This window comes from Colius striatus, chromosome 13 (assembly GCF_028858725.1).
Source record: "Colius striatus isolate bColStr4 chromosome 13, bColStr4.1.hap1, whole genome shotgun sequence".
Taxonomy (NCBI): Eukaryota; Metazoa; Chordata; class Aves; order Coliiformes; family Coliidae; genus Colius; species Colius striatus.
Window position 1 is genome coordinate 13,444,222 of NC_084771.1, and position 20,709 is coordinate 13,464,930.

Sequence of the window (20,709 nt, forward strand, 5' to 3'; positions counted from 1 at the left end):
TCGGTGCGACTTTCTCACCATGAACGGCAAAATATCATTATCACCTGCAGGTTGAAGCCTGCCCTCTACCCCATTTAATAGGGAACTGATTACACTGCTTCCCCCCCTCCCACTTTTGATAATTATGGGCTGTTGGCAGATGGCACAGCTCGGTGCAGGGAGGCACACGGGAAGGCAGAGCTGCCTGCGCTGCTGCTGCTGCCCACGTCAGCTCCCGAGCCCTCCGCTGCGTCCCGCTCGCAGACAGCACCTAATGAGGCGTGCCTGTGTCGGAGGGCGCAGGGTTAACCCGGGAGCTGCTGTGAAAACAGGCCCTGGCAGTCGTGGGAGCAGGAAAGCAGAGGTTAGCAGAAAAGTCGCTAAGGCAGCAACTCCAGACAGAGCAGCCTTCACAGCCCACCCGGATGGGAAGCAAAGCTGGGCTTAACCCCAGGGATCTGCCACTGCCCGAAGCCTCATGCCAGAGCGACTCTGAACAAGGTCCCCACCAGTAAGGGCTCTCTTGAGAGACACTAGGAAGCTCAGTTGTATTGACAGCATTACCACCTGAGTATTTGCCCTGGAATGTCCCAATGCTGTGTCCTTGGAAAGTGGAGAGGTCCTAAGTCTACTGAAAAGCATCCTCTGAGTTATTCAGTGACACAGAGAAGGGAGTAGAGTCCAGAGTCAGACCTCATCCCGGCTGGCCCAAAGCAGCACTCAAGAAGAGCTCTGGGAGATTAACAATCACAAGCCAAACACTGCACAGAGGTGCCACCTAATCCTTTGGCAGCAGTGAGGCTTGTTCACAAAGCTAACCTGGCCTGGCATGATGGATAGAGACAAGATACTGCTTGTCCCTGCAAAGATGCCAGGCCTGAGACCGTGGGAAGGAAGCTTTTTCTCCAGCCGAAAGGGCCTCATCCAGCTCTGCCATTTCCTCATTAAGCTGTACCTTGCCTCAGTAGTGACTGGGAGTGGATGACCAAGGAGATTCAGCAAAGAAGCAGATGACTCTCCCTGCCAGCCATAGGCAACGCCAAAAGGGACTGCCCTGACCAGAGGGGACATCAGGCATGTGCCATATAAACCCCTGCCAGCACCCAGTGCTCAGGGGCAGCACAGCAGTTCCTGGTCCTGCACCATGCAGGGGACTGATGCAGATAACCTGCACCACAGGGATGCAGCCATGCAACCTGGGCACAGGCTGAGCCCTGGAGGGATGCAGTGCATCTAGCACCTTGCCAGCGTGCATGGCACATGTGGACCTGCCACATGTGTCCTATGAGCCCTGTACTGTGCAGGGATGAGATGGCACTGGCTCAGCACACAGCTGCTGAAGACAGAGATGCCCTGGGTTGTCTGGCTGAGCCCAAAGAAAGTGTGGGGGAGGTCAAACTGATTTGGAAACCGCCCACTCTGGAGCCAACCCTGCTGGCACAGCTGCAACAAACCTGGTTGATGTGTTTCAGCTTGTCAATAATCTGGCTGACGACTGGCTCGGGACCTTTCATCTTCACCTCATGGTTGCCAGGCTGAGCTTTTGCTCCGTTCCGTGTGATTTGGGGACTGTACCTGTGGAAGTCAGAACAGAGGAGACCACAATGTGATGGGCTAATATAGAGAATATCTCTAAAGTTCAGTACAAACAAAAGAAAACCCAAGATAAGGACTGTCCCCTTCCAACACAGAGAGTGCAAGACAGTTAATAATGACAAAGGCAGAAGATTCCCATAAACATTTCTGCTCTGCTTTTGCAAAGCAGCAAGATGATGTACTTGTATCACTTGAGGACAATGAAGTCCTTTACAGTCCATTAGTAACCAAGGAAGATGTTAAACAGTATACAACGGGGATAAATATTTTCACATAACTTGCACCCAAGAGTCCTAAAAAAGCTGGCTCAGAAATTCTGGCTTGCTCATGTTTGTTTAAAATAAATCTTGGCAGACCACAGAGACTCCAGTACAAGAGCAGTAGTGTTGTGCCCATAGCCAAAAAAAATGAGTGGGATGACCCAGTTAACTGCAAGTTGATTAGCATAACATCAACCCCCTTGCAAAATAATGACTATCACTGATGTGCGATTTCAATAATAAAGAATTAAAGCATCAGAATATAATTAATGCTGTCAACATTGCTAATGGAAAATAGGTGTTGTCAAACAATCCTGATTTCAGCCTTTGATGAGACCCAGCCTTGGGGATTAAAGTAACTGCCTAGGCAGAACATACCTTGAATTTGGTGCGGTGCTGCGCTCTGCACCACGCGACACCTCGATTTACACGGGTATTGAGCGAGCCAGTAAAGCTCATAAAACAGATTAAGAGCTGGTGGAGAGATCTCCAGATGCAGCTCTCCTGAGGGACCCTGCTGAGGTGCCAGGGCAGCTCTGAGGAGGAAGGTGGCCAAGCCTGCGCTCAGCTTTTTCATTGGCGATTAAAAAGAGAAATATAAATTCACTGCTGTAAAATTCATAGAACAGTGAAGTTTGTCAGAGGGATAAAAGTGAGGAGAAGAGAGAGAGATCACCACGTGCTTGTCTTTTGGAGGAGCACGTTTCTACACTCAGTACCTGGGTAAGAGCTCACATCGCGAGACAGGCACGTCCGCACCAACCTCAAACGGCTTCAGCCAGAGCGAGCGGCTGCCACCACAGACTGCTGGCAGCCACAGCAGTGCCACAGAGCACACTGGTGCTGTCTCGAGCCGTGGGCTGGTGGTGTTCATCACAGCCCCCATGCTGGGCCGCAGTACTGCGAGCACAAAACAAGTCCTTGTCTCCAAGAGCTGACAGTCTGAGCACATGCTGCCAAACCCCAGCACAGCCCACGAAAGCGAGATCGCCGAGATCACGCCAAGTATCAGCCTGCTTTACTGTACGTCTGGTTTTCCGGTGCCATGGGTAAACACAACAAAGATTCCTTTCTGAGATTCTCCTACACATCATGTCCTCACCCAACTTCCATCACTAGCCCCACTGACAGCTGTCAGTTCCCCCCTTCCCTGCCCACTAATCCCTCATCCCCACACTGCTGGGTGAGCTTGAGTGATGACAGTCAGCCCATTTCACACAGGCTTTGGGGAGGAAGTGGGACTTCAGCAGGGATTTAGAGGAGGAGAGGGAGATGGGAGAGATGGTTGGGGTCAGCTCAGGGAGGATGCTTTGCTGGGAGAGAAAGCCAGAGGCATGGGAGCATTCAGCTACAACAGCTGTCAGGGGACACCGAGGGTTTCAGGGATACACAGCAGGTTGGCCCCAGTTAAACTCCAAATTAGGAATAAGACCAACTCAAGACATGGGGGGAGAGATGCACAAGTAAGCCCAGATTTATGCTGGTGCAGCAGGAATCTGTCTCTGACCTGACATATTCACATCACTTAAAATAGAGGACTGAGACTAATTTCCACTCCGAGGCTTTTTTGGAGCTGGAGTTATATGTAGAGGAGAGCTCTGCATCCCCAGGCCAGTACCCAACATGGGACATTTCCCATACACAGCTCAGCTGAGAGCTGACAGCCCCATACGGTGCTTCGCTGAAACAGATGAGAGACAAAGGATAGGAGAAAGGAGGTGTTCATGCCTCTAAGAGAGGAGTACACATCTGTGTATATTCCTGTTTCCAGATATAAACAGCTTGTCCAGCTAGAGGAAAAGTGTCACTGCAAAGCAGAGACATCAACTTTGGCCTCCCAGGCCACATCAGCTCCTCAACACTAAGGCAGCTGCCTGCAAAGTCAGCCCACCACACAGTGGGTAGCTGCAGCAGGGGCTGCTCAGGTGCCAGACCAACTCCAACAGCTCTGTTCTCCACCCAGACACCTTTCCCCGAGCTGGAGTCTCCCCGTAGGACTCAACATTTTTCAAAACACACTTTTTTAAACAGTTGCATTATCCTGAGAAGTACAAAACACAGCTATACCTGAGACACAACAGCTCCCAGTTCAGGAAAGCATCTCCACATGCAATCAGAGGGGTTGTTGTATGCTGAAAGCTAAGGGAGCCGGACCCCAGTCTGCAGCAGCCCATGCCCAGGAGAAGATCTGATTTCCTGGCACAGAGCATATGCTCTGAGCACCATCTCGTGGGAGGAGGCTGCTGCCGCAAGCACAAACCTTTTTGCAGGGGAACAAAGGCACTGGAAGCAGAGAACCATTACACTTGCTGCTTTTTTGTCACACAGACACTTAATGCCAGCTTGCCAACCTGATGAACACATCTGGCAATCGAACAGAAACATCCACAAGACACACGACTTTTTAGATGCCAGAGAAATTACCATTTTTAGTGTCACTGTAAATCTACTGTAAAACACTGATGGAGCTTTAAAGTACATTGCTGAAGAGTCTCCTGTAGTTTAAGAGATTTAACTAGCAGGATATAGCTCCCACAGGTCTTAGCAAATGCAGAACCAAAAGCATGACATTGACATGCACCAAAATTAATACAAGCCATCTCCTAAACAGTTTTATACAAAGAAACTCAGCAGCTTAGGTTCAAGTGGCCAACACCCCTTCTGAAATCCATGCAACAACTGCCAGAGAAGATTTCTGTAGCCTATGCAGTGTCATCTAGGAGGCAGAAATGTGGTGCTATGGCAGCAGTACACCATAGCTACATATCCAAAGACTGAAACTGTTCTCCAGAAGGCTCTGCCAGGGCAGTGAGGATATCAGATCATCAGGGAGGCAATTCTACCAGAGAAGGAAGCAAATATGAAAGCATTTGCACAGAGATCTCTCCCTGAAACAGTGATGCTGGAGAAGCAGAGTGCAACTGTCTGGTGCTTCCCTCCTGGCCAGGTACAAGGGCATATACTAGGTCCAAAATTAAGCATTTACATCATTACAAAAGCCATCTGAAATAGCAAGGCAGTGGGCACTGCAAGCTGCACACCTTTGAGCATGAATCACAGAGATCAGATGCATGGGGACACACTGTGTCCCAACAGCCAGAGACTGCTCTTGCATGGTTTGGGTGCTCCAGGACAAATCAAGACCTCCTGGTGCACTCAGGTACATGAGGGACAGCAGTCCCCCTCAGCTGTGTCCCTCTGTGTCAGCACCAGGCCCAGGGTGGCACACATCCAGGCACAAATCAAAGGGTTAAAGCCTTTGAAATGTAGCTGTAGTGCGGGATGGGCATTCCTGAAATGCCAGAAAAGCTGGAAAAAGGCAGCTGGCACCACTCCCTGCAGCCTAGGCCAAGCAGCCAGGCCTTAATATGGCAGAGAGAAGCCTTTGCAGCCCCCATGGAGCTGGAGGACAAGAGATCCCAGGGCAGTCCCCATGCAGGCTCTCCTAAGCTACTGCAGGGCTGGTGGGCTCATAAGTCACATTCCAAAGCAAAGCCAAAGTATCACCTTCCTCCTGTGTTCTCCAGCCACACTGCAGAAAAGGTGAAATCTCAGAGCCACCTCAAGCTGCTTTCAACATATGCCAATAAAACAACCCCTTCCACAGGACATTTGTGCTGCTCCACAAAACCCATCACATACCTCTGCCATGGTGAACAGCACTGGAAAGCAAACATATTCACTGGTTAAAGGCCACTCCGTGGTGCCAGGGGATCCCTGTGCTGAAGGGGTATCATTGTTGCAACATGAGCATGGTCTGGCTTCCACTTCACAAGCAAAGCCCAAAATACTTTCCTCTTTGACGTGTCTTGACGTCAGTGGGCAGCATCTTCTTGCCTGGGCTCCCCAAGTATGGGCTCTTGCTGAGGACGTGGTATTTCCCAAAGACAAATGTCACATTGTAAAATGTGCTGATACGCAGCCCTCACTAAAAATGACTTCAAAGACAACCATCTGATGAAAACACTAATGATCTGAGGCCTTCTGTGGGGAGAGCACAACTACAGACCCTTGCTCCTTATCACCCACCAGCCATAAATGTCAAAGCATGTAGTCGAATCAAGGGATTTCCCCCTCCTTTCCTCCCCACCATCCACAAATGTCTCCTGGGAACATTTGTCCATTCCAGTTTGAATGCAGCTCTCCAGGCTTTCATTTCAGAGCAAGGAAGACAAGATGACAAATGCAATTTAAATATCTGGCGATGAATGTAAGATGTGTGTTCATCCTACTTGGCCACACTAGGCTCAGAGATGAGTTACTGCAATGCCTGACAGGGGACTTAGAGAAAGTTATCCTGTAAGTCAAACAAAGAAGTACACCTTTTAGAAAAAGGAAAGTAAGTTTCTCATTCAAATAATAATTAACTTATGCCTGCCTTCCAGTTGCAAAGTATTCCAATGCAGCTCCACAATTTGAACAACACAGTACTCCTTGCAGGCTCCTCCTCTACTGTCTCTGCTGAATCTGTAAAGGTGGGTGCATCAGCACTTCCATCTCTCTGGCCCTGATGCCTTTTGGCTTAGTGGGACAACCTTAGTGCCACATCAGCAGTGCAAGCTGCAGGAGACAAAAGGCTGCAAGAGCTGCTTCCAACCTACTCATCCCACCCTGCAGACAGGAAGTAACTGGGAAGAGTCCACAAGCCTCCAAGAAGAGGTGACAACTTCTTTCCCTGATAGTTTCCTCTCTGAAGACTCTCCAGAGATACCTGGTCAATCACACCAATTACCCCAGCCCAGACATGAGCTAGGTGTGGGTTGCAGCCCAGACAAGTGTACGTCCACTCCAGCTGGCCTCTTCCTCTTCCACCATCCCTTGACCACATGCAGGCATCTGTTACATGGGGTGCAAGTGAGAGGTGGGCACTCAGGTGCCTTCCTGGCTCGTGACTTGCACTCAGTTGCTTGCTTGTGGTCATTGCAGAGCTTGAAATGCTGCAGTCACACCACCAGCAGCTCTGAGAGACCTTCTTCAGAAGCAACCAGGAGGACCCAACACTCTCAGTGGGGAGCATTCTCATAAAAATAAAAAGGAGCAATTTTCTGCTGGATTTCCAAATACCAATCAACAGCTTGCAGCCTGGTGTCACTACCCTGAGAGCCCTCTGAGATCCTGCTGTTATCAGTTCTCTGCCAAAGGGAAGTGCTGCCTCTTCCCAGCCACCCCTCTGCAATGTGCTACAGTCTGTAAGCATGCTGCAGACATTAGTTTGACTATAAACATGAAGTCTCCGGTAATCACCTAGTTCTGGGAGATGAGACTTTAAGAAGGAACAGTAACAACTGTAATAGTCATAGCAAAACAATAGGAGCTTGTAGCATAAAAGCACAGTCTGAAGTCTCCCTCCATTCTTACTTCAGTTCAGTCAAGTTCAAGACAAATGAGTTACAGAAAAAATGGCTAAACCTGAGACCAAGCAGTAGGTTTAATAGAGGAAGATTCATGATCTTCATTTCTGAAATACTCTGGAAACAATTATGGCCACTCAATAACCCACTGAATTTGCCTACTATCCTTTCATTATAGCTTACATTTGCTACAAAGCTGTTCTATGTGCTTGAAAAGTTATACAGCAACTCTTCTTTGGGGACTCTATTGTATCAGATATTTTGCAGCACTGCCAGAAATAACCAAACCCTTCATGAACTAAAGGGTTATTGCTGGCATGGAATTTCCTTTGTTCCAATTACAGAATCTCATTTTTCTCTCTTGCTTCCAATTGTGCTTTCATTGTTTATGATTTGTATGATTAAAACAAACCACAGTACACTGGCAACAGCAGGGAAATCTGAGACTTCCAGCTTGAAGAAGGGAATCTGGCAAGGTGCTAAAAATACATTAATTTGGAATTGGTACAAAGAGAACATGAGTTATGTGGATGATTTAGATTAATGTACAAGTCTGTCTTTAGAAATTTGGGAAAAGTAGTGTCTGACAGTAATACTTAATGTGCTTACAAGTTTTGCAGTGGGCAAATGTTGCTGTCATTCTGTTCACAACAGCTTGAAAGGAATATACTCATGTAAGCAGATTATTAAACTCTAAGAATCTAGATTTTAATAGGCTTTTAGTATTAAATGCTGCAAAACCCTGATACTATATATAAGGCTCAAACCACCTTTGAGATCCAGATGCCTAACTCCCATAGAAACTGAGATGAGTTTGAGATTTCAACACCCACTTGACTTAAGCTGAAGTCTTTACATGAGCCAATTATTCAGTCAGGACTTCAGTGATAAGAATCACCCTCTGGGTTTTCTCTACATTGAATGGAGATATGAATAAGAGAGTCTGGACAACATCTTCTAACCACCCAGAACCACCAGCATGAAGGCAGAGGCAAGGAAGCGAATGATGGCAGCCCTTACTTAGGCAGGTTTAAGCTGTTGCACACCCACCCTGCCTACATGTCCAGTCCTCTGCCATCTCAGTGAAATGCTTGTCAATTAATGCAGCCCAGGAAAGCTGCAAAGAGTGGCACAGGGGTGTGCAGAGACAGAGGGGGATCCAGCATGTCTGGCCTGAGCTGCCACAAACACCCAAGCACCATGACCCCTCAACGAGCTCTTCACAAATGGTGGAGTGTGCCATGTGGGGATTTGCTGCTAACCTTTGTAGTGTCCCACAAACATACAATATATTTCTGCACACTCTGAAAAGTGTGAAAAGCAGTAATTTCTCACTTTTATTTTTTCTTGTCACATTGGCTTATGTTCTTAAAGCATGTAGCAACAGTACAGCAAAAGAGACAGGTACTGCTAGCTGCATGAGGATTAAAATCAGCCCTCCTTGTATGGTTGCCACTGTTGGGAAGCCATTATTTCAAGGCACTGTGTCCTAAAACCACATGAGCAATAGCAACTGAACTATTAATCCACAGATCAAATAGCAGGAAGATCAGTTCTTGCCATTAGATGGTCCAATCTGGAGAAGTAAATGAGATGGACAAAGGAATGCAAAGTAAATCTCAGTAAAAGAAAACGAGGGATGAATCTTATTAAAAATGCTAGAATACACAAAGCAGGATGAGCAATACTGACCCATCAGCTTAGCACACTGCCTGTCAATCCCTCCACAAGCCACAGTACAGACAGCCCTCAGTGAAGCAGGTTCTCAGAGCTCCTAATTTCAGGGGGACTGCACCAGGCAAGAGTGGGAAACCTCAGAGTCAGAGATGAAATAAGAACACAGCTCAAATAGAGCTCAGCCACAACGACAAGCAAAGAGACTGCAAAGGACTGCACTGAAAAGGTTCGTTGCGTCAGGAGAAGAGCACAATCAAGTACTCCAGCCAGCTGCACTGCATGGGAGTCCCAGGTGAACATGCCACACTCAGGGTAGAGAGAGTTAAGGGCAAGGAAGAAACACAGGATGGTTCAAGGCTCAACCTGGGAAATGCAACCCAGTGGAAAAGCATTGAGCACGTCCGGTCTGTAGGGAGGAGGGATATGCTCACTCTCTGCTGATAACAAAGCCCTGGGATAAACAAGACAGAGCAAACACTGATTCAGAAAACCCCCAGGAGGAGGAGCACGAGGTGCAGAAGGGACTGTTTGCGTCAAATAGCAGGATGCGCGTTGTTGTTATTATCTGGTGCTTGAGTACATTGGCAAGAAGCTGTAAGTTGCTATTCCAGGCTTGATTTAATGTCTTACAGGAAAAGGGCTTGGAATAAGTAGCAAATTAGGTTGTGACAGAGAGGTCAGGAAACAGATAAACCAGAATGGCTCCTCTCCAACTTAATTAAGACTTGGTTACCACATTAAAGATGTGAGGGGCAAACAGCTGTAGCCCTACAGGACCAAAGCCCAGACATGCTCATACAGATGCTCATGCCGGGCTCACTGACACAACTCCCGAGTAGTTTTAGCCATCATCTGTACAGCACCAGACACGGAAACACATGGAAACGTGGCATCCACCCAACTATCACTCTCCCCTGGTCTTCACCTGATGCTGGAAAGCTTTCAGCAGCCCCAGTAGGTACTTTCGAATCTGTCCCTAGCGTGGGTACCTCATATTGCTATAGGAACCACAACGTTGTCTCCCTCGAGTCCAGCTGCCACACCAGATGGACACAGGTGGTCTTAGATTTTAATGTGTATATCCCATAAACTCAATGAGGTCTCAGGCTGCACAGAGTGCCCATGGTCAAACATCTCAATCCTGCCCTGAGGTGAAAGGTATCCAGCTACAGCAACCACACATGTCGGGTTAAGTGCAAGGTATGAGCATCTCCTCCTGTCCTGAACTCTCAGTTAGGAAGATCAGATTTTCAAAGTCAAAATCCAAAAGGGAAACATTAAGATATAAAGTATATTTTACATGCACAAACCATAGAAAATTAACTCCTTCTTTGTGGCAGTCATAACATGTCAGACAACCACCAGGTCAGCACCCTGAAATTAATACTGAACTATTCAAAATACAGCAAGGGTCTTGCAAAAAGTGGCAAGACTGAGTCTGATGACCAACAAGAGCAGATCAGTCCAGCAGAACTGCTGCAGCCACATCAGAAACACTCTGGTACATAATGCACATTCTCAGAACAGCTCACAAAACTGTTCCTGAACATTTGCTTGTCTCCCTCTTGGGGAAAAACACTGAAATAAAGAAACTGGTGGTTTAGGGTACTCAGGCACCACCACCTTAAATGCTCCTGATCTTCAGGAATCCTCCCAGACTCTCTGAAAGAGATGCCATGCTGCCAAGCACGTAAAGCAGACAGTTCTGGCTCCAGGTGAATCAATGCAACTGGCTTCAGAGCCCATTTTAACTGTATGTTTGCTCCTATTTCAAACATTCTGCAAACAGGTTCTCAAAGAGGAGAATCCTCGACCACTGTCTCCGTTCAGCTTTGTTTAGCTGAGTTCCCCCTGCAGTTTTATCAACAGAACCACTAGGTATGAGATGCTTTCTTGGCCTAAGGAAAGGAAAAGGTCACTCTGGGAAGCATGATGGCCACAGATGCTAAAAATACAAGGTGGGAAGGCAGCTGATGCGTTTAAGGGGCAACAGCTATTTCCATTCTGTGTATCCATTTGCCCTCCCTCATGAACACTGCCTTCAGAGGAGCATTCAGATCTCCCCCATGTCAGCCACCACCCACACTACTTTCCTTGCCCAGCCAGCAAGAGTTTCCCCTTCCAGAACACCACTGATGTCCTTACAAAGAGAGAGGAGTTTTAATTCTCAGCACCATTCTCTGTTCACAGCAAAACTCTCCACCGACTGCTTGCAAGGAAGCTGTTACTAATATTTCATAGGAGTTGGCAGAGATGGTGACATCTGTGCAATAGATCAGAAGGGGCAAAGAGGAGAGGAGTGGAAAAGCACAGCAAAGGATTTAATCCTCAACTTTCCAGCCAGGGGCTGAAATCTTGGTGCCCTGTCGACACACACACACTTTATCCTCTCCCTGCCTCACCCTGTCCCACATGCCATGGCACTAAAATGACCTGTTGTGTTGTGTCACCAACACGCAGCACTGCAGCAGGGGACCTCTGGTAACATCCCTGCCTGTGACTGCCCACTGGTAGCATCCTCAGCAGAAAGCTGAAAAAGGCCATCATCTAAAGTCACACTGAATCTGCAAACAACTCTGAGCTGAGACTTGCAGGAGGATGTGGACTCAGCACCTTTCCACTGCTGCCACTTCACCCAGACATGGCACGAGCAGGACCCAGCCCAGGGCCACAGCCAATGGTCCTGGCGAGATGTCATAAGCACAGACCTCAGCTCAAGTCCTCCCCTGCAAAGCTGCAGTGTTTATAGCACTGTTTAAGAGGTCTTAATTAACAAGCAGTGAGACAATACTGAAACAATCGTTTTTCTTTCCAACTGAACTTCTCACTGAGGCCTTTTCCAGAAATAAGCACAGACAGAAGACACATTTTTCCTTAGGCAAAGAAAGTACATTTTATTCAGTGTGTGATCTTAGATGCTTGAGCAATTTTTTTCTTCCAAAATATGGTTTGATGCTATTTTGGTCCCTTCAGAGCTTCAGGTCAGTATTGCAAGTGCAGGCTAATTACCACCTGAGGTTACTGATCAAGAAGTCATAATTAATATCTCAACATTTCACCACTTCCTGATTTTATTTCTATTTCTTCCCTTATGCAAACTACTTAACAGCAAAGGATGCTTTGCAAAGCAGGGTGATTAGAGGATATTTATGTATAATTATAAAAAACATTTTGAAGTTCTATTTCCACATTCTTTAACATTCCTGATGGGCATTTTTTGCAAGAAAAATCTATCAACACTTTCTTCCCCTTTTCTGCTATGAATCCTGTATTTGCCTTGTCTCCATTAACCTCACAGTTACCACCAGGACATACTCAGAACTGGCAAGTGGGGAAGTGAAAAGCAGCCAGGGCACAAGCTGGGTGTGAATGGCTTCATCCAGAGAGCATAGCTGGGACTCAGCTGTGGGATCAGATGGCAGCAGTGGCACCATCATAGCTGGGTGGCCTTGACATCCCCTAGCACAGAGCCATGGCCACAGGCACACACAGTAAGGCAGCCTTCCTTGTCACTCCCTGGATGGGGCAGGGGATCCCAGCCCTGCTGTCCTCCTACCACCAGACAGAGCCAGGCTAGAGACATTCCCACCCCAATACAGTGCATGGTGGCAATGTCCCATTGCTGCCTTGAGGAGCTACTTCTGGCGCCTGGGGGTTCCTTGCCACTGCTGCTGCTCTCCTCTCTCTGGCTCACTACTGCCAATCCATCCCTACCAAAACCAGGCATGGTTGCAGAGTTTTCACAGCAGAGTGCAGAAAAACTCAGTGGAGGGCAGCACACAACCACTTCTCCTCTCTGTGCAGACTTTGCACACCCATCTGAGCTGCAGTGCAGCTGGACATCGGCTCTGCAGGAACAAGAAATGTCCTGGTCACGCACCACTCCTGCACCTGGTTAACCAAAGATAAGCAGTGCTGGGGAGAAGGAGGGGAAAAGAAATGTCATTCACCTCTCCATGACTTCTTGTCCGTTCCAGCAACGAGTGTCGTTCTGAACAGCAGAGCTGTGGTTGCAGATATACCCCGGCAAGCTGCTGTAAAAACTGCTGTGGAACTTCAGCTTCGTAATGAGTTCCCTGGAAGAAAGGAGGGAGAAAATGGTGCTCAGTTAAAAGAGTTAAAGAAGATGGGGTTGCTGCATTTTAACCAGTCAGGCTAGTCACAAAACGCAACAAGAAAGCAGTTGGGTACAAACAAACCATGAAGCGTCAGTCTTGTTTCTGACCTCATGAAGTGCTTTGCATCATCTCCTGGTGTTATTCAAGGGTTGAATCTTTGTTTCTTAGGGTGAAAGTGCCTGTGACAGAGGGATGTTGGGGCAGCAGAACCTCAGCCCAACCATGCAGCACACCAAAGCCAGACATACTCTCTGTGCTCTCACAGCACCTAAGCAAAGGTGTTGCTGGCTCAGGCTGTGCATAAAGGGGTTGAATCTGAGCTCCAAGTGCTCAAACTGCCAGCAGTACCCTCTACTTTGCAGAAGACAGGGGGCCCTTCAGGGAAAGAACAGTCTTGTCACTTTATCTGCCTGGTATTGGTCATCCAAAATCCCTGCAAGGGCAAGTGGCATTTTTGGTGACAGACCAGAGCAGACACTCTCAGCACAGACCTGGACAGGTGGGTTACACTGGGTTTCATACTGCACTGTTGAAAACGCATGATTCCAAAGTATATGCTGGGCCAAAGCCCCGGCTGCCAGCTGGGGGCAGGCGACACACGGAGAAGACACCCCAGCACCGGCCAAGGCAGCCCAGCTGCTCTGCTCTGCCTTTTCGCTAGCTAAGGAACCTGTTTCTGCTCCGATCTGACTGACACAGCCCGTGCAGGCAGAGTCGGCAGCAGATGGGGGCAGAGGGCCATCCAAGCCCTCCCTCGTGTCCCCACTACACAGCCTGAGAGGGTATCGAAAGCACCAACCCATCCATCACTGTCCCTGACAATAAACAAGGGTTTGCCTGAGGACTCAAAGCCCCTCTCCAAAGCGTGGGAGTTCAGGCCACAACTCTTCCACACAAATTGCTTCAGACATTCACCTCCTGCATGGACGACCTCCTAAGGTCATCTCCTGCACTGGGCTTACAGTGGGGCAGGAAGCTCCAACCAACACCGAAAGCCAAAATGAGGCAAGTCCTGGGTCTTCAATTACACCAAACCCTGAGCAGGACAAGCCTTACGCTGCCCATTGCACCCAGCTCCTTACATCCTAGGCACTGCCTTCCTGGCCCTCAGACCCTGGCAACGCTGGCGAGAATGGGTGGAAGAACACTTTCCTGAGGAAAAGAGCTCCCTGACAGACACAGAAGAGAGGGGAGAAAGTCCTCCATATCTGCAGGTATGGGCTCACACAATTCATCATAGCACATTTCATTAGACTTCACAGTCCTCAAAGGACATCTCCAGCAGAGCCTGGGCTATGTAACCCTCCGACGTGCTGAGACAACGCAGGAATGCAAGCCCTGGTGCTGTATCTCGTGGGAACTGTATCAAGAATGTGGCCCTATTACTCTTCAAAGAGAAATCCATCCAACTTAGTCTATCCTCAGTTCCAAAAATTGCCAAGCTTGCCTGTTTCACTTCCACAGGAATCTTTCTTGCATTCAAGACAGCAGCAAAGGCAGTGCACATCCCTGGCTGTGCTTTCAGATGCAGAGGGGAGATACTTCTCCCTGAAACACCAGCCCAAGCCCACTGAATTACATCTTCTATTTGCAGAGAGAAAGAAGCACGGGGTGCAATGCCAGCAGTGTAAGCACCTGCTTCACTTTGAAAATACTCAATAAAAAGCTGTTAACATTCCTGAAGTACTGTAAAAGACTGCATCAAAAAAGTGAAACAAGTTCCCCTTACCTACACACCCATGGGGTTATGTGCAACGTTTCTGGCTAGAATGACCCTTTCCACCTAAAACTACACCTGTGGGTACCTCTGGCGCTACAGCAGTGCTCATGAAACTCAGAGAAGGCATTCAGTGCAGGAACCTATGCCTGGGGTATTGCAAAAAAACAAAACAAAGATGAAAAGCAGGAGGTAGTTTTACAGGATAAAAACAAATAAAATATGCACTAGGTGAGAAAACACATGTAGACATCTCACGAGGCTTCACAGACAGCTACAGAGCAGTTCTGCTGTTCAGAGTCAAACCCAGACAAAGGTTTACCCTGTGTGTAAGGGAAATGAGGAGCTCTTCTGTCCACTTCCATGGGGCCATCCCAAACTCCTGCAGTCCATCCTACCAGCACTTCACTCAGCCCAAGCATTCTCACCTCCTCCTGCTTGACAAAGTTTCTTCTTGCTCGATGGGAGTCACCTTCAGGGCTTTCTTGTCAATGAAAAGGTCTTCGGGGTAATTAGCTGATCGATACTGCCTCTGCTGAGCATGGCCACACAACCGGCTGATCTGGAAAACACAAACAGCAGCATGAGCGAGTGCTGAGACAAGAAACGCTGCAGGTAAATAACTAGGATGCCCCCTGGCACCTGCACCTGAGCTGCTCTGTTGTCCTGTCACCCCCCTCTCTCACACAAGCACCTGAAGGCAAACTGGTCCCCTAAGGATGCAGCTTTACTCCTGTACAAATATCTGTCCTGTGGGAGGGATGGCAGGAAACTTCAAGCAAGATTTCTGGGCATGAAAGTGTCCCTGTGGCTATCAAAACCCCTGAGCTACATGTGTGATCAGCAAATCTCCCTGTGCCAGGTTAAACTCATGCTGGCAGGACAGGGCTTGAGACGTCCCTGCTCCCTCCTTGCTCAAAGCCATGGCAGCTCATGACTCTGCACTCCATCCCTCTAGCCAGACTTCTGGGAAATCCCTCCCCTCTGCAGGTAAATCCTAAGACCCTGGTTCTGCATCCTGAGGCAGGCTCAGCATCCACATGGGCTACACTACTTGGTGCCCAAGAGAAGCATCATACACATCACTAATTAAAAAACTCAGGGTCTAAAATACAGCAAGCATTGTGGCTATAGGCCAGTCATTCCATGGGAGGTCTTGATTAACAGGGCTCTGTTAATGACACAAATTAGCTCATTAGCATACAGACGATTCGGTAACCAGCTGCAGCAGCAAGGGAAGGAATCCAAAAAGCCTTGTTAAAGCTCTCCCATGCGGCCACTGTCCCAAGCCTCAGCCAGCAGCACATGGCTGCCACTGCCCTCCCTCCTGCAGATGGATTTGAAGCCATTTCCTTCTCTGGGAGACCACTGAGGAACAACTGATCCCCCAAGGCACCACCATAACCGGGAAATCCACTTTTTGAACCACTCTGTACTGTTCTGCAGGACTCATCCATGCTGGGTTGTGACTGGGGCTTAGTTGACTACCAGGAGCACAAAGGCACCGCAGCTAACATCAACTTCTCTTTCCTTGAGCCTCATCCCACTGCTCACATCCAGGCTTAGGACCAGCCATATACCCATAAAATGCCCGCTCTTTGCAGTACCTTATTGATCTTCACACCACACTGAACCAAGACAGCCAGCTAAACTCCCAGTTAGCCACACACCAGAGGCTGAAAGCACATCCATCACCCAAAGCTATAAGCATCGGATGTGTAAAGACAAGAGATTAATTCTATTCTATTACATCCTGCATTTGGGTGGGCAAATCAATTAGTAATGTCACCTCTTTCATTATCAAGAGCAGCACAGTTTGTTTGCTCAGGCTGCCATATAGCAGTGAAAGAGAAACCTCCCATGAGCTGGGCACTGTTTTTAGTTCAGTGTGGTGGAAAGAGATGCAGCCACCGGTCCCTTTACATCTGTGGTTCCCTCTGCCAAAGCAGCTTCTCTTGCAGCTCCCGCTGGAGCAGTTTCTGCAGCATCTTACCTGTTTTTCCCCACTGCCCTCCCTTGGCTGCATTTCCTCTACACCTTGACAAACCTAAGTTTTGCAGAAGAACATATCAGCTATATTATCCTCCCTAAATCATGCATCAGGCTTAAAAAAACAGAAGGGGGAAGAGAGTAAGAAAAACAAACATCACATTTTGAGCTGTTTGCTTTGCCTTTTGCATTTTCCTATAGGAGTCATCCTTCTCTCATAAGATTCAGAGGTGAAGGCAGCCAGGACTAGGAGGAAATCATGGGGCAGAAGGAGACCTGGACAAGGGCATTTGAGACACCTGAGACCTCACCACTGCAGAATGGGTCTGCACATCCCATGATCTCCATGCTGTCTGGTGCCACCATCTCTGCTGTGGGCAGATCAGCAGGAGAGCATGACAATCTATGGAGGTCTGTGGACCTCCCCTTACAAAATTGCTCTCCAAGCCCATGGAGAGCTCAGAGATGAGACCATGAAACCACTCCAGAGAAGCACAAGGTACGCAAAAGCTACAGGACAGCAGGCACAGAACAAGTGACGCCACAGAAGTAGCATCGCTGCACCCACACTCCGCACGGGCACATAAAGCGGAGGAAAAGTGGGAAAAGGTCGGATATTTTAAGCTGACATTTGTGATGACTCCCTTTGATTCTCTCCAGCTCAGTGAAAAAACACCCCCTTCACTTTCCAAAGCCTGCCTTTCAGCTGGCAAAGCCTATTGAAGTCTGAGAGAAGAGCAAGTCCAGGATCAAGGCTTTTTTCCCAAGGATGCTGAGACACACTGAATGGGAGGGGAGGGCCGGAGCAGCGGCACGAACAATGGCACCACCCCAGAGCATGCTTCAAAGGGAAGAGTGGGCAGAGGGGTTGCCTCATCCCCCACCCACCACCAAAGGCATCATAGCCCCTCTGCTCTCAGCTTCTGCACTGGAGCAGAGGCCCAGCCACATCCTCACAGCCCCACACAGCATCTGGTGCAAGGAGCATCACAAACAGGATGGCGTCAGTCCTGACGTGGGAGAGCAGATGAAGTCTTCATGGACAGAAGGTGGAAACTTTGCAGAGTGTATCCAAGTTTTTACTTACTGATTTATTCAAAGACCAATTAACCTCTTCAGGAACAAAAAAAATACAAACCCTGCCTCCCATCTTGTGAAGTCAGAGTAAAATGATAGCCACATTTTAGTCAAATAAAGAAATTTGAACTTTAAATAAAGTGGGAGAATATAGAAGTAACAGATTGCCTGCTCATTTGCAGGGGTGGCATTGTGTGCATTTCACAAACCATCTGCCAAAATCTTCTGGGCCACAAGTGGTCCTAGGACAACAGCTCAAGAAATCTTCGTTCAAGCTTTCTCCCTCTACAAGTTCCCACTGCAAGCTCAGGAACATGTGAGCCCAGCTTCCCAGTCACAACTATTTTAAAGCAAGCTCCAAATTTTAACAAGTCCAGAAAAAAATGCTACTGTAGGGCAGTCAGAGAAGACACAACTCAAATCTCAGACCTTGGGTGGAAGAAAGTGTGGTGCTTCAGCTCTCCAAGCATCGTTTGCTTTGGCAGGAGCAGTGGAGGAAGGACAGCCAGATGCCCAGCAAGGTGGCTCATCTGTGAGAGTGAGAGGAAGGCGGCACATCTAATCACATGTGCTAAACTGGTACTGCTAAACTGCTAAACAAAGGTAACAGGTGGTTGTCTTCCACCACACAAATATGGATGTGAAATTCAAAGCAAACCTACAGAATGGAACCACTGGGTTTTCTCCCTGGGCTCTGCACGCTATCAGCAGGGCTGTAAATACACATCAGTCCTCATCTAAAGTATATTCAGTGCAAGAGCTGTGCAGTCTCTTATTTCATGTCACACACAGAGTCCCAGAACAGGCTGAAGTTTGAAACATCAGGCCACAAAAAAAAAATGAGTAAATCAAATGGTAGTGTGGATTTTAGGCAACAGGAGGAAGTCTTGTTTGTTTTTAAGAGAATCTACCAGTTTACCAAAAAACTGCCGTGAGAGGACCCAAAGCAAGCAAAACCCTCCCAAAGTCCTGAATTTCCACAAGCCACTAAAGCCACTGATGGTGTAACAGCCAAAAAAATTTCCCTGCCCCAGCTCAGTAACAAACTCACTAAGTACCCAATTTCATTAGACTTCTCCATGCATGTGAGGCTACAAGGGGAACAACCTGCCTGCTGTGACTGCTACCCACCACTCCATTTCTTCATTCCAGTCACAGGCAGAGACTGTACCCATGGGTCAGGCAGAGCTCCTTGAGACCTCCCGGGGCCCAGCCAGATGCTGACAGCCCCTGCCCAAGGGGAAGCAGCTGGCTCCCAACACCCAGGAGCTGAACACTACCTAATGGCTTCACTTCAGAGGAAACACTGATTTGAGAGAAGCACAGGGGCAAAGCTAACAGAGCAGCACTATCAGCCTGCTTTAATGCTTCCACATTCATGTAATGTATTAGGTGCCAGAGAATGCAGGGAATCTGTGTGTGGCTGCGTGGCATGCACTGTGAGCAGCCAGGGACCAGACCTGCTGCCACAGCAGCATCGAGCTGGGGCAACTGCAAGGGTATAAAGAACAACACTGGCCCATGTGGGTGCCCACAAGCCAAGAGAAATTGGGACCACTGAGCTAGGGTTGAATTACATTATAAAAAAACTCCAACAAAGTAGTGAGCACGGTACCAGGCTCTGTGCAACACATCACATCACACCCTTAGTGCAGCTGGTGGAGGGCAAAACTCACACAAGCACCCCCAGCCCAAGCACCGGAGGATGGCATCACTAGCAGCACTGGGGCTGCTGGTGGAACCCAGGCAGCAGGCAGGGCAGCCACCCAGGGCAAAGCCCTGCGCATCAGCAAGCAAATCCAGAGAGCAGGGGGAAAGACTGGAGAGTAGCACATGTGTGATCCTCAGTGCCAACCTGAGCATCGCTTTTAACAGGAAGAGTGTTTTAAGGGTAATTTTCTAGATTTTTTAAAAAGCTAATCAGCTTCCCCTTGGAGGAGAAGAGAGTGCATTAGATGCTACTGAATACCTGCTGCTGCCGCTTCTTATTCAGCCCGTGAGCTCCATTCTGCTCTAAAGGAGACCTTGCTATATTTGACCTTTGCTTAAACTTTACATGGAGTTTCCATTTGTCTTCTCTGTGAACTCTTCTGCTTACAGATTCATTCTCCAGGAAGACACGGTAATTCTTTTTTTCCACCCAAGGGGATGGCCTCATTTTTGAAGATTTCCTCCTGCAATCATCTCTGCTCTCTGGAGTTCATGTACGTCATTTTATACCCATTCTCCAGTTTCCTTTGGGAGAAGCTGCACATTAAACTGAAAAGCGATTAACTATTATAATTGATTCAAACACAGCCTCTGAAAGGGTGACTTGCTACCGTGTGCACAGAAGAGACAGCTGCAGATCTCAAGAAAACGTGCTGTCTTCAGAGGAACCAACTAGGTGCCCACTAAACCCTGAGTGTTGTTCAGCACTGGAACTCAGTTTGACCAATAAGGCTGAAAGCCTCTGTAACTCAGCTGCCTGCATTGGTGTTTCTTCTCCAATCCTTTTCAACAACGCACTCTGCTACACATCATATGTATTATTAGCATTATAAAGAACACATTTGTGCCCCGTTTATCTTCCAAGTCACCATAAAAGTGAACCCAAAGTCTATTACTCAAGTGCTGCTATAGAAATCCGCTTAATTAAATTCTAAAGGGCTTAAACCAAAAATATACATTGGGATGATGTGGGATAGAACATAAACTTTTTAATAGTAGTAACCAAACACATTTACTATTTCTACAGGTGTAATAAAAATGCTAATATATGTTAATGTTTAGTCTGTGGTTAATGTTTTCTCTTGTTAATTTCCCCAGGGCTTTTATTACTGATTTAAATCTGCCACACTACCCCACTGATTGCATCGCCTGCCACCGACTGCACCCACACTCTCCAAGCAACGCTGATTAACAGAAGCGAGGAAACATTTAGCTGGGACAAACACTCTTGTTAT

At 47.9% G+C, this 20,709-nt stretch overlaps 1 protein-coding gene across 1 annotated transcript in view; it reads right to left on the minus strand.

Annotated features, from left to right (window-relative positions):
* GPC3 (glypican 3) overlaps positions 1 to 20,709 on the minus strand; it is a 141,280-nt gene that overhangs the window by 42,708 nt on the left and 77,863 nt on the right. Inside the window, exons 4-6 of the mRNA XM_062006714.1 lie at positions 15,127 to 15,260; positions 12,814 to 12,939; positions 1,434 to 1,554 (exon numbers count right to left, since the gene is read on the minus strand). Of these exons, the coding sequence (XP_061862698.1) occupies positions 1,434 to 1,554; positions 12,814 to 12,939; positions 15,127 to 15,260 (381 nt within the window). The remainder of the gene's footprint in view (positions 1 to 1,433; positions 1,555 to 12,813; positions 12,940 to 15,126; positions 15,261 to 20,709) is intronic.